The sequence below is a fragment of the Arachis ipaensis genome, chromosome B10 (assembly GCF_000816755.2).
Source record: "Arachis ipaensis cultivar K30076 chromosome B10, Araip1.1, whole genome shotgun sequence".
Lineage (NCBI taxonomy): Eukaryota > Viridiplantae > Streptophyta > Magnoliopsida > Fabales > Fabaceae > Arachis > Arachis ipaensis.
Window position 1 is genome coordinate 13,131,098 of NC_029794.2, and position 11,316 is coordinate 13,142,413.

Below are 11,316 nucleotides of genomic sequence, written 5' to 3' on the forward strand. Positions count from 1 at the left end.
GCTGTGGCTGCAACTATGGTTGGGTAAGTGTCTGGTGTGTGTCACTTGTATCTGAGGATAACCCAAAGTCAAGATCATCCTGATAGAGTCCAATTCCTGTGACAACTATGCCTGCGTCTTGGGTAACAAGGTCAGCGTATTGACCACAAGATTGGTAGTAGTTGCGGTGTCATAAGCTAGGTGCATGATGACGATACACCAAGATCAAGTGGGATGTCGTATTCTTCCTAGTTTGTTCCCTACTATGACAACCACCTTACCCGCCATCACCTCGTCCTCTACTTCTCTCACCTGCCATGTCACCTAAAACAAGTAACAGTAATAAAGTTATATGAACATTGTTATAATAAGACACAAAATAATAATAAATTGATAAAATAAACACATATAAACAAAACATAAACGAATTTACTCGAATTCATTAGAAGATAAAGAGATGGGATTATCATCATTATCACCATTCTCATCATCCTAAGGGTGAAGCAAGAATGTTTAAAATCTTACACCATTTACCAGTCATAATAAGTTAATAACACCCATATTTTTTTTTTGTTTCTCACGATATGCACAAAGCGGAATTCGAACCCCAACACTTGCTTAAGCGGACGAGTGAACTAACCACTCGACTAACTCAAATTGGTTAATAACACCCACAATTTGATAATAATGTTTGTGAGTTAATAGTAAAAATCGTCCCTGAAATATATTCCGATCTCCATTTTGGTCCTCAAAAGATAAAATTAATCGAAATCGTCCCCGAAAGATACACGATTTGGTCATGTTAGTCCTTCCGTCAGTTGGATGATGACGTGTCATGTTAAGTGCCACGTGGCATATGATGACGTGGTGGGTTAATGCCACGTGTCACAAGATGATTGGTTGACGTGTCAGATCGGTGACACATGGCACGCCAGGTGTCAGATCAGTGACACGTGACACGCCACGTGTCACTTGACATGTAAAAAAGTTATTTATAATCAAAATAGTCCTTGAAAGTTCAGAGATAAGTCATTTTCATCCCTAAAATTTTAAAAATTAATCAAATTAGTCCTTATATATAATTTTTTTATTTTTTCTTGATAATATTAAATTTAAAATATTTTTTGATACTACTAATAATGTAATTAGTCCCTAAATATTTCTTGATAATATCAAAATACTACTAATATTTTTTCTTGTGACACGTGGCATTAATCCACCACGTCATTATATGTCACGTAGCATTTAACGTGACACGTCATCATTCAACTGACGGAAGGACTAACGTGACCAAGTCGTGTATCTTTTGGGGACGATTTCAATTAATTTTATCTTTCGAAAATTAAAATAGAGATCAGGATATCTTTTAGGGACGATTTTGACTATTAACTCTAATGTTTATTATGGAAGACGCGTGGCCCTCTTATTTGCCTATGAATATAATCTAGTTACTCTTAATTGTTTTGGGGATTTATATTTCTCTTTTAATAAAGCATAGATTAGAAAGAATAAAATATATATTTTAAGAATTCCCCACTAAGAATACATCATTCGTGAAGTGAAGCGAAGTGATCATTGGATGAAAGCACCGAATAAATGGCCCATCTAGCTAGGTAATTAAATAATTAACTGGCCAGAATTATTTAAACCTCCAAGAGAAGGATCATTAACACAAATTCATTCAAAAGGAATCAACCAAAGGTTTAATTAAATTCAAAATGCAAATAAAGCATGTTGTCTTTATAAATCTGCAAAGGAAAAAGAGGAGAGGATAGGGGACTATTGGGGAGAATCCTTTGGAAGAAAATTTTAAGTGGAACTTTTCTTTTGGAATAAACTAAGCGGATTTTAGGCAACGATTTCAACTTTAATGTTATACGAAATAATATTAGCAACATACAGAATTTGATTGATCAATTTTTAAATAGGTTGATCCTATTTTTAGAATTAGAGATACCTTTTATTTCAAGTGCTGGTCTTGGTCAAAGTAACTTAAGCCAAATTATTGATAGAAGTTTTGGTAATAGAATTGAGATAAGATACAATTTGATTTTTGATTTTTTACCTAACAATTAACAGGATTTTTTATTTTAAAGATATTCAATTTGATCTCCAAGTTTTATAACCATAAATTAAATTTATTATTTCGCCATCAATATATTTAATATAATATTTATGTATGTAATTATCTATCATTTTTATCAACCTAATTGGAAACTCACATTCACAAAAGGCATGTGATTTTGTCTTTTAAGATTGTTTTTAACATAGTATGCGATTTTGAGATAACATGATTTATTTTTTTATTTCATTATTTATATTATTTTTTTAGAATTATATTTTTTTATTATATTTTTTCTTAAATTTTGTATGAGAAAAAAGATAAAAACAAATTGAACCTTTTATAGTTTGTTTTTTTATATTTAGTTTATTACCATACAAGGTATAAAAATACTAATTTTTTATCTTTATCTTTTGTGTTTATTCATAGTGTTCTATCTTATTTTGTTTTTAAAATCAAGCGCAGTTAAGAGACTAAATTGAGTCATTTATAAAAGTGAACACATTGATAAGCTAAATTAAATCCTTTAACAGATAAAATTGAGTTCAATACTTTTATCACTATGTAAACTAACTGTTAAACTGCTATAGTGATACATAAGTATTTTGTTAACTAAATTGATAAAAAGAAAATTAATTCATAATTATAAAGGTAGAAACTGAATTGTACATGTCTAAAATTAAGGACCAAATTGAATATGGTTAACAAAGGCACGATAATTATAGTTATAAATACTGTAGATAAATGTTCCAACGACAAAGGCATGCTAGTGGCCATTATATGATATGATACATGATCTGATTGATTTCCCATAATGGCTAGTGACCAGTATAATTATGCCAACGCATTAATTATCGTATACCATTAAAAGAAAGTGGTGGACCTTGCAACAATGAAAATAGATATCATAAAATAATAATACAAAAAAGAAATGTTACCTTAGGCAAATTTATCAAGGCGATTGTGGAAAGTTATCATAAATTATACTATATCAAGACGGTTAAACACTTTGATAAATGGAATTTGTGGGGGTTACTAAGATTTGATTTTGACAAAAGAAACACCAGTTATCTTGAGCCTAAAGGAGACAGCTGAACTCAAGTTGCATTGATTGTAAATGAAACATTGTAGTATATTGGAATTTTTGACTACCAAATCAGAATTTACAAGAATTTAGAATAATCCAACTTGAGTTCAGTGTAGTTAAAGAATTTTCTATTCATGTTAAAACTTTGAACACTGAAAAGAAATACTTGCCAAAAACAAAAAAGGCAAATCTATCCATATATTCTGATCAAGATTGGTTCGCCTCTAAAGCAACTTGAGTCTTACACACTTTCTTGTGGTGCTGAGTTTTACATTATTTAATTATATGCCTAAAATAACTTCTTTTTATTTAATTTATTTAAAAAAAAAAAAGGTGTGTGGGGTAGCTTTGCTGTAATAAGCTCATTTTTGGAATTAAATTAGTTCTAACTTCTAAGAGTGTATATGAAACAAATCAATTTACTAAATGTTAAAGTTTCAAATTTAATACAACACCAAAGTTGTATCTAGGTTACTTCGGCTTAAAAGACAACAAATCAGAAGTAGCTGTTGGGTGACTTGGTCATTAAAACTCAACATTATAGAATTCATCTATATAAACATTGCTCGAATTTAAGATGCATTCTTGCAAGAGATTTGATTTCAAGAATACTGAAAAGAAAACTGGAGGACATTATTGTTACAGATATTGTGTTGCACTATAAAGGTGATTTTGTTAAGAGGTACAAGTGCAAGCGTTACTTTTATATGTGAAAACATAGTTTACTATTGATGTTTCTATTCATTAATAATAATAAAAGGATAAAATACTGTTTTAGTCCTCAATATTCTTGTCTAAAATCAAAACAGTTTCTAACGGTTTTTCATGTCACAGTGTTTGAGCTTCAATTTTGCATCTAGGTTAGAGTTAGAACATGTCCAGAAATTGGGATTGATGGGTGGTGGAATGGAGATGCAGTGTTGAGGTTTAGAATTTGGATTAGGGATGGTGAAGTTTGTGGAGGGAGAGAGTGGGTGCAGAGTGCAGTTAGAGTCTGAAGTAATTGATTTTGAAAACAAGAAAATTAAAGACTATTTTGATTTTAAGCAAGAACCTTGAGAATTAAAATAATACTTCTGCGCAATCAAAACTCAAGTTAAACATAGCCAAAATCATGTTTTAATTCTCTACCAAAACTAAATAATTTAAATCCTTTAAGTCAATTCCAATTCCAATGTCCAACGAGACAAAGTCTAAAATGTTGAAGTTTTCTTTCACCAAAATTTTATTTATAAAAAGTGGTTAACACACAATTTGAACTAATTGATTGCAAATGTAGTAATATGTTATCTACTCCCTATCGATAATTGGAGGACTTTATATCGAAGTTTTTGTTCCATAGAAGAAAAAAGTAGAGATGACAACACTACCCACCAGCAAATACTTATCCCGCTTAAACCCAAGCGAGATGAGTAATTACCAAGAAATACCTGTACTCGCTCCAGTGTGTGTGTATATATATATATTGGAATACTCATACTTTGCCTAATACATACAGATTTACAAACAATATATAATATTTTAGAATAAACCCACCAGTACCTGCCTTATTGTCATCCCTTGCAAAAAAGCAGTTAATCAGCTTAAGAAGAGGTAGCATAATGGCTTGCGTGTTTCGGATAATATTTTTTCGGTACGGGATTTTACAGAAAAATATTTTTTCAATGCAAGATTTACCGAAAAGGTGAAATCATCCTGCAAAAACTTCCAATCAGTTGAAGAGTAGCAGTTATGATGATAGGATGCAAGAATAACAAAATGTTTTAAATTGTAGTTGTGAATTCAGACTTTCTTTGGTATTATCATTATAAAGTGAAATCCATTAGCGGTCTTATTGTGCAGACAAGGATAGAAATACAATTTTTTCTGCCCTACCAGGACACTGCTGTGCAAAAACGGTAGATGAAGGAATGCTGGTCGAAGATCAATCCATAGTAACTCATACGTTGGATATGGAGATGAACCAATTCAATTTGACCCACAAGCTAAATGAGCTATACCGCGAGCTAGTAAAACCAAAAAGAGCTAAGAAAACCATTCAAAAAGATATCTTTCATTAAGTGCGAAAAAGAAAGACAAGCCTTTAGATATAGCCAGCATGCAGATACCACAAATGCGCTACCTATTTTATAACTGCAAACCTATAGTGAAATGACCTTTTAAGCCAATAATCTTGGTGAAGGTACCTTAAAAAGATAACTAACATGTTTATCTTGGAGGTGGTGGTGGAACTTGAGATTTGGCCATTCCCACCCATGCGACTATACCGATTGCAAGAATCACCCATCCAAATATATCATACTTGAGGTCACTGCTCTTCTGCTTTGCTGATTCCTGAAACGAACCAAACAATGGCAAATTAAGTTCATATATAATCAGGCTAAATCATATATGTATCTAAGATCCACAGATGTGTATGCCAATACATAAAATCTGTAAAAGAAAGGAAACATTAAGTATTTCAGAAAACTAAACCACATGGCTGCTAGTCATTTTTTCAACATAAAAAAATATGACATGCTAGAAGAGGGTCACTTCAAATGAACAAAAGTTTGTAACCTATTTACTCAGTATTTCAGCCTTAGTACTTATGATCTGGGTAATGGAAGGTGCTTAGTTATAAATAAATAACGCTGCATGTCCTTCACAATGTTCTCCGACTCAATCCTAGTTTGTCAATTCAAAATCTGAGTGTCTTTATATTTCCTCCCAATAATTCAATAAGTATAGAAGCTCAGAAATGAGAGGATAAAATTAGGCTACATGTAGCCAGAAAAGAAGAAACCCAAACCGACCCAACTACACCCTCCAAAACTAAGAAAAATGCCAGTGAAAACATAACTTAAAAAACCTAAAACACAAACAGAAATAAACCAGAAAGATGGTCAACATACACCACCACAACAGCTCAACCCCAATCTAATCAAGAATCAGTATCACAGCCAAAAACCTAAATCACTTCAATTGTACCACCAACGATGGCCATGGATCCAATTCTGACCAAAGTTTCACATGCAGTCCTACAGCCAACCATACTGTTGTGGTACTTTCACAAACTACCTAGCCTGCAGATAATTTATAGCAAACAAACCAAGGAAAAAATTGAAAGCAAAATACCAACATCAGTTTATAACTCTAGAACATGTTTCCTAGCTACTAATTTCGAAAGATTGAAACTGTGTCTGCAATGTATCACAGAGAAATCATGCCTTTTAGACAGGAATGAGAGATATCATAGGTAGTCTAGAAGACTAGAACAATCCTGTAAAGCATGTCCCGTGCATCAGAAATCAGCACGAAAAATATTATTACTATAATAGACCATGAAAAATCCTTGAGATGTGAAGCTTTTTAATTTTCATTTTTTTAGATGTATGTTGATGTAGTTCTTTAATTAGTCAAAATATACCAAAAAAAATCTTGAGATGCAAATTCCAACATCTTCTGATTAAACAAGAGGGCTAATTTCCTAATTTGAGGCATGATGTCTCAGAACATGGATTTTATACACAGAACAATCTTCAATCCCGATCAAGCTAATTTTAGCATTTTAATATACTCAAAAGTGCAATTTCATAGACTTGACATCACAAGCTGTGGTTGATTAAAGAAAACAGAAAAAGTTGGTGAACATTAAAAAAAATGTAGTTAAATGTAACGAAATTTCGGTAAGTCCAACCTTTCTTTTTGAAGGTGTAGAGGAAGCCCCACCACCAGTCATCTGACCAAGCCCATTTTTGTGGATCTCCATGTGCAATATTGGGGCCTGAGTCACATAGTTCACAGAGACTGGTTAGAATAGAAGTGATACAATGGCAAATAGGTTAAATATAATCATAAGTAACAAACAAAAATGAATCAAGAAATCTGTTGCTGCCTCAAATACATATGGGAAGAACTTAAACTTGCCTTTAGCAAAACCTATTCAGAAAACACAGAAGTTGATATATGGCTAATAACATGTTATTCGAGACTGCAACATTAGAAGAACAATTTTCATCATCCATGGTGAACCAAAATGATTCCAACTACACAGATGATTAGGAACGAAAAACAAAACATATTTTGCTCTGATCAGACAAATCTAATGGTAAACTTCTGGTGCCAATGATCCAATTTTGATTGATTTAATAGAAAACGTCCCCAATGTTTAACTTTAACATATTAGCTGCTACGGAAAATATCCGAATCATCTGGCATAGTATTAAAAAACATACACACACTTTTGATTCTTTTTCCTTTGTATTTTTCCAAGTCAACAACAAGAGTAGTTAAATATTAAAAAAAATAAAAAATAAAAAACAATCTGAAAAATTCAACCAAAAAATCAAAATCTCAGATCTTATTGAGAGATAAACCAAAAAAAATCAAAATCTAAGATCTTATTGAGAGATAAACCCTTCGCTAAACAGCAGAAACATGACCAGCGACAGGAAGCTAATTTTAGATACAACTGCAAGGCAAAAGCTATTCCATTACCTTATCAGTAACTTCCAAGGACTTCTTATAAAGCTCATTCTCAGGATCCTACAGTTTCATAATCAACAAATAAGTTACCCGTAGATGTACAAGCAAAGAATGAAATCTATCAGAAAGAATTAGATATAAAGAAGAATAGGAGAACACATTACCGCATCAAGAGCTCTCTGGAAACACTCACGTGCCTTGTCAAAATTAACCTTTGCAGCGTCAAAATCAGGAGTTAGGAATGCATAAGACGTGTGGGCATTTCCCAAGCACCAAAGAGTGGCATGCCTTGCTGGATCAATCAGCAAAGCCTCGTCCAGCTTTGAAATTGCATCTGTTCAATCAGTTCATTCCATCAAAACCGAAAAATAACCAGTGACCATCCTCACTTTCATAAGAATTAACCTTAAAATTTCTCTAAATCTAACACGCGCCACACAATATGTCCCTATACAATGAAATTGAACCTACTCCTGATTTCGTTGAATATGCAAAAATTATTCCCTTAGACTAGCTAAATTGTGGAATTCCCAATCAAGGACCTCAGAAGTAATTCCAAACATTCAAGAACTACCACGCCCGACACAGTATCTTTTAAGTAACTTAATCAACAATTTACTTGGTAAAATTCCAAACATCAAGAACTACCCACGCCTGACACATATCTTTCAAGTAACTTACTCAACAATTTAGTTAGTAAATACACATACCATCGATCATTTTCTTTGAATCCCTGGGATCCTGGAACGCTGACAGCTCAATCAAAGCTCCTCCCCATTTTGTCAGATTCTGCATGAAACACACCAGTATTCAATAAAGACCCAACTTTTACATCTATTTCAAGTCCTTCTGACGAGTAAAATAAACATAAACTCCTTTCTAAACCTCGAGTATTTAGGGCTAAAAACATTTCCATCCCATAGAAACAATCCACACAGAAACACTTATCAAAACTTCATTTTATTTTACAGTTGCAGTGAATTTATACATTACTTTTCACAAAATTAATAGAACCATTGATACGCTAAAAAACGCATATTAACAATGAACTGATAGACATAATTAATGAACATGAGATACTCGAGAAACTAGAGAGAATGAAGAGTGATACACATACATCAGCATCAAGAGGGTTTGCCGCATACTTTGCTTCAGCGGTTTTTCGCGTGTGCTCGAACAACAGTAAGCGATCAAAGTCACTCTGAGTGAACTCCATGCCGAAGAGAACGACGACGTTTTTCGTATTTTCACTCCTTTATTATTTTTTTTTACCTTCTTTGGTTCTGGAGGTTTTAGAGAGCGTAGGCGTACACTGTAGTTACACTAACTGCAGCACTTAACACGAAGAAGACAAGGGGGAGAGAGAAACTAAGCTGCCAGCTAGTCTCCGTTTGGGCCTGGGCTCAAAACCAGAATCACCGCCTCACGGCCCACAAAAACCCTAACACTTACTCCTGAGTCCTGACCAAAAAAGGGACGTTGCTTTGAAACTTTCAAACTTCCTTACACCTAATGCCGGATGCGAACTCGAGTTCTACTCGTTAATAGTTTAATAAGTTAAACTTATGAGTTGGTGAGTCAAACTTGATTTTGAAATTAAGCTCATAAATTAAATGAGGCGAGTTTGAGCTTGAATAACTTAGTTCATTTTTTTTTTATCCAAGACAGTAAAAATTTATTGCATTGAGCCCAATTGGGCTAACTTACACCGAGTACAGAAAAGAAAAAGATCCAACTAAAGAAACATATTTTCTCAGACAGAGTTGCACACAAAAAGGGAGAAGTTTCATCTTGTACGCTCTCTCTCTCTCACTGCTCTTCGAGTTTCCTCCAAGCTCAACAATGGAGATTTGCGCTTCTGTTCAAATACCCACTCGTTTCTTGCTTTCCACAGTTGCCAGCACAAATTCGCAACTAATTCTCTCCTTCCTTCTGATTGATTTGCTTGACCAATTTTATTCTGAATTGCTAACCACCATTTCCATGCTTGAATAACTCAGCTCATTAGCTCGTGAGCTAACTCGATTATTGAGTCAACTCGTGAGCTCGAGCCAACTCATGAGCTTTTGTTGAGACGAGCTTGAACTTACGAAATAGACTTGATTGTTAATGAGTCGAGCCGTGAGTCAAGCTTAATTTTCGTGAGTCAAGCTTGAGCTTGGTCTATCTCGACTCAGCTCGGCTCACATCCAACCCTATTTACACCAAGAGGAAAAAGATCCGGGAAAAGGAGAAGCCGAACATCCAAATGGAGGAATTCATGGAACTTGTGAATAAACCGGCATTAAGGTAGCGTTTGTTTTGAGGTACTGATACAGAGACTGAGAGATTGAGACTCAGTATCGTGTTTGTTAGTTCAGAGACTGGTACTAAAATTTCTGTCTCTGTCTCTAAAATTTTAGTATTTCAGTACCTCCAAAAAGTAGGGACACAAGAGACTGAAATTTTTAGAGATGGAGACTGAAACTTTAATAACATTTTATACCTAAAATTCTTTCATTTCAATTAATTAATTCCAATTTTACCCTTTGTGCAAATTAAATTAGAGTTTCATTCTTGTTTCAATTCCTGTCTCCCATTTTGCACCAAACAGAATACTGAGATTTATTTCAATCCCTGTCTCTTAGTCTCCGTCTCTCAGTCTCTGTCTCTCCACCAAACGCTACCTAATGGATTTAGACTTGAAAGGAAGCAAATTCACTTGATTCAATAATTCAAGAGAGGGATTTCTAACAAGGAAAAGTCTAGACAGAGCAATGGTAAACTGGAGTTGGAGGTTGATGCATGAACACGCTGCACTAACGGCACTATTAGCAGTTTCATCATATCATTGTCCTCTAATTCTATCAACAAGACCGTAATACAGAACCCCAAAATTCTTCAAATATGAAGCATATTGGGAGGATGATGAAAATTGCAGCTGAGAGATAGAAACCACAGAAGAAGGAGAGTGGAATATGGTATTGGAAAAAATGAAAAATTATAAAGAACTAACCAAGTGGAGCAAGGCTACTTTCAAGAGAGCTGATAAAGAGATTGTAAATAGGCAGAATGCAATAGCAAAGTTTTAAAATGAAAACTTATCAAGAGAACAACAAGGGAGCATCAAAGAAGCACAACAAGTTGATAAGGAAGGCGTTTATATTACTAACTCATTTGTGCAGGTGTTGCAGGTACAGACTGTGACGGAAGATATTCTCAGCTACAAGTTCACAAATGGAATCTGAAAAGGACTAGTACCACCCTCGAGTAGAGTTGTTTACTTGGTTTGTCTTTGTAGGTCGAGTTAATACAAAGGATCGACTGAGTATATTGGGTATCATTGAACGAAGTGATAATATCTGTGTTATGTGTAAAAAAAATTGAAACTGTACAACATTTGTTTGTCACGTGTGAGTATGCATGGCAGGTGTGGTGCACGTGGATTACTTATATGGGTCGAGCATGGAGCATCCCATGATCAGCACTTTGAGAGCTGGAGGACAATGTCCTTGAGGAAAGACGCGCGGAAAACATGGTTAGTGGGTTCTTCTCAGTTATATGGAATATCTGGTTATGTAAGAACGAGTTCATTTTTCAGAATAAGTCAACAGATATAGTGGATTGTGTTGCTAGATTGTTTTGCTGTTCTAAGGAATGGTGCAAAAGCAACCCTTGTTGTTGATGGTTGACTATATCGGAGATGACATAAGTGTTGCTTAAGTTTATGTTTTATGTCTTG

At 34.1% G+C, this 11,316-nt stretch overlaps 1 protein-coding gene across 2 annotated transcripts; it reads right to left on the reverse strand.

The window, feature by feature from the left end:
• Positions 4,889–8,955, reverse strand: LOC107623910 (mitochondrial import receptor subunit TOM20). 2 transcript variants are annotated; one of them, XM_021113221.1, is made up of 7 exons: positions 8,713–8,955; positions 8,306–8,384; positions 7,760–7,929; positions 7,608–7,655; positions 6,808–6,894; positions 5,315–5,462; positions 4,889–5,134 (listed from the first exon to the last, which is right to left on the reverse strand). In XM_021113221.1, exons 1-6 carry the CDS (start codon positions 8,809–8,811, stop codon positions 5,337–5,339), a joined length of 609 nt encoding a protein of 202 aa, XP_020968880.1. In that variant the 5' UTR covers positions 8,812–8,955; the 3' UTR covers positions 4,889–5,134; positions 5,315–5,336. The 2 variants fall into 2 exon arrangements, with proteins under 2 accessions (XP_020968880.1, XP_016181797.1); XM_016326311.2 differs by having other exon boundaries at positions 4,903–5,462.

Bases quoted from the DNA above. Each gene is read 5' to 3' on its own strand.
- LOC107623910 (XM_021113221.1), bottom strand. From the start codon at position 8,811: ATGGAGTTCACTCAGAGTGACTTTGATCGCTTACTGTTGTTCGAGCAC. The intron at 7,930-8,305 runs GTATGTGTATTT...CTGATTGAACAG, and splicing joins TTCAAAGAAAATGATCGATG to ATGCAATTTCAAAGCTGGAC. The intron at 7,656-7,759 runs GTAATGTGTTCT...ATGAAACTGTAG, and splicing joins TCCAGAGAGCTCTTGATGCG to GATCCTGAGAATGAGCTTTA.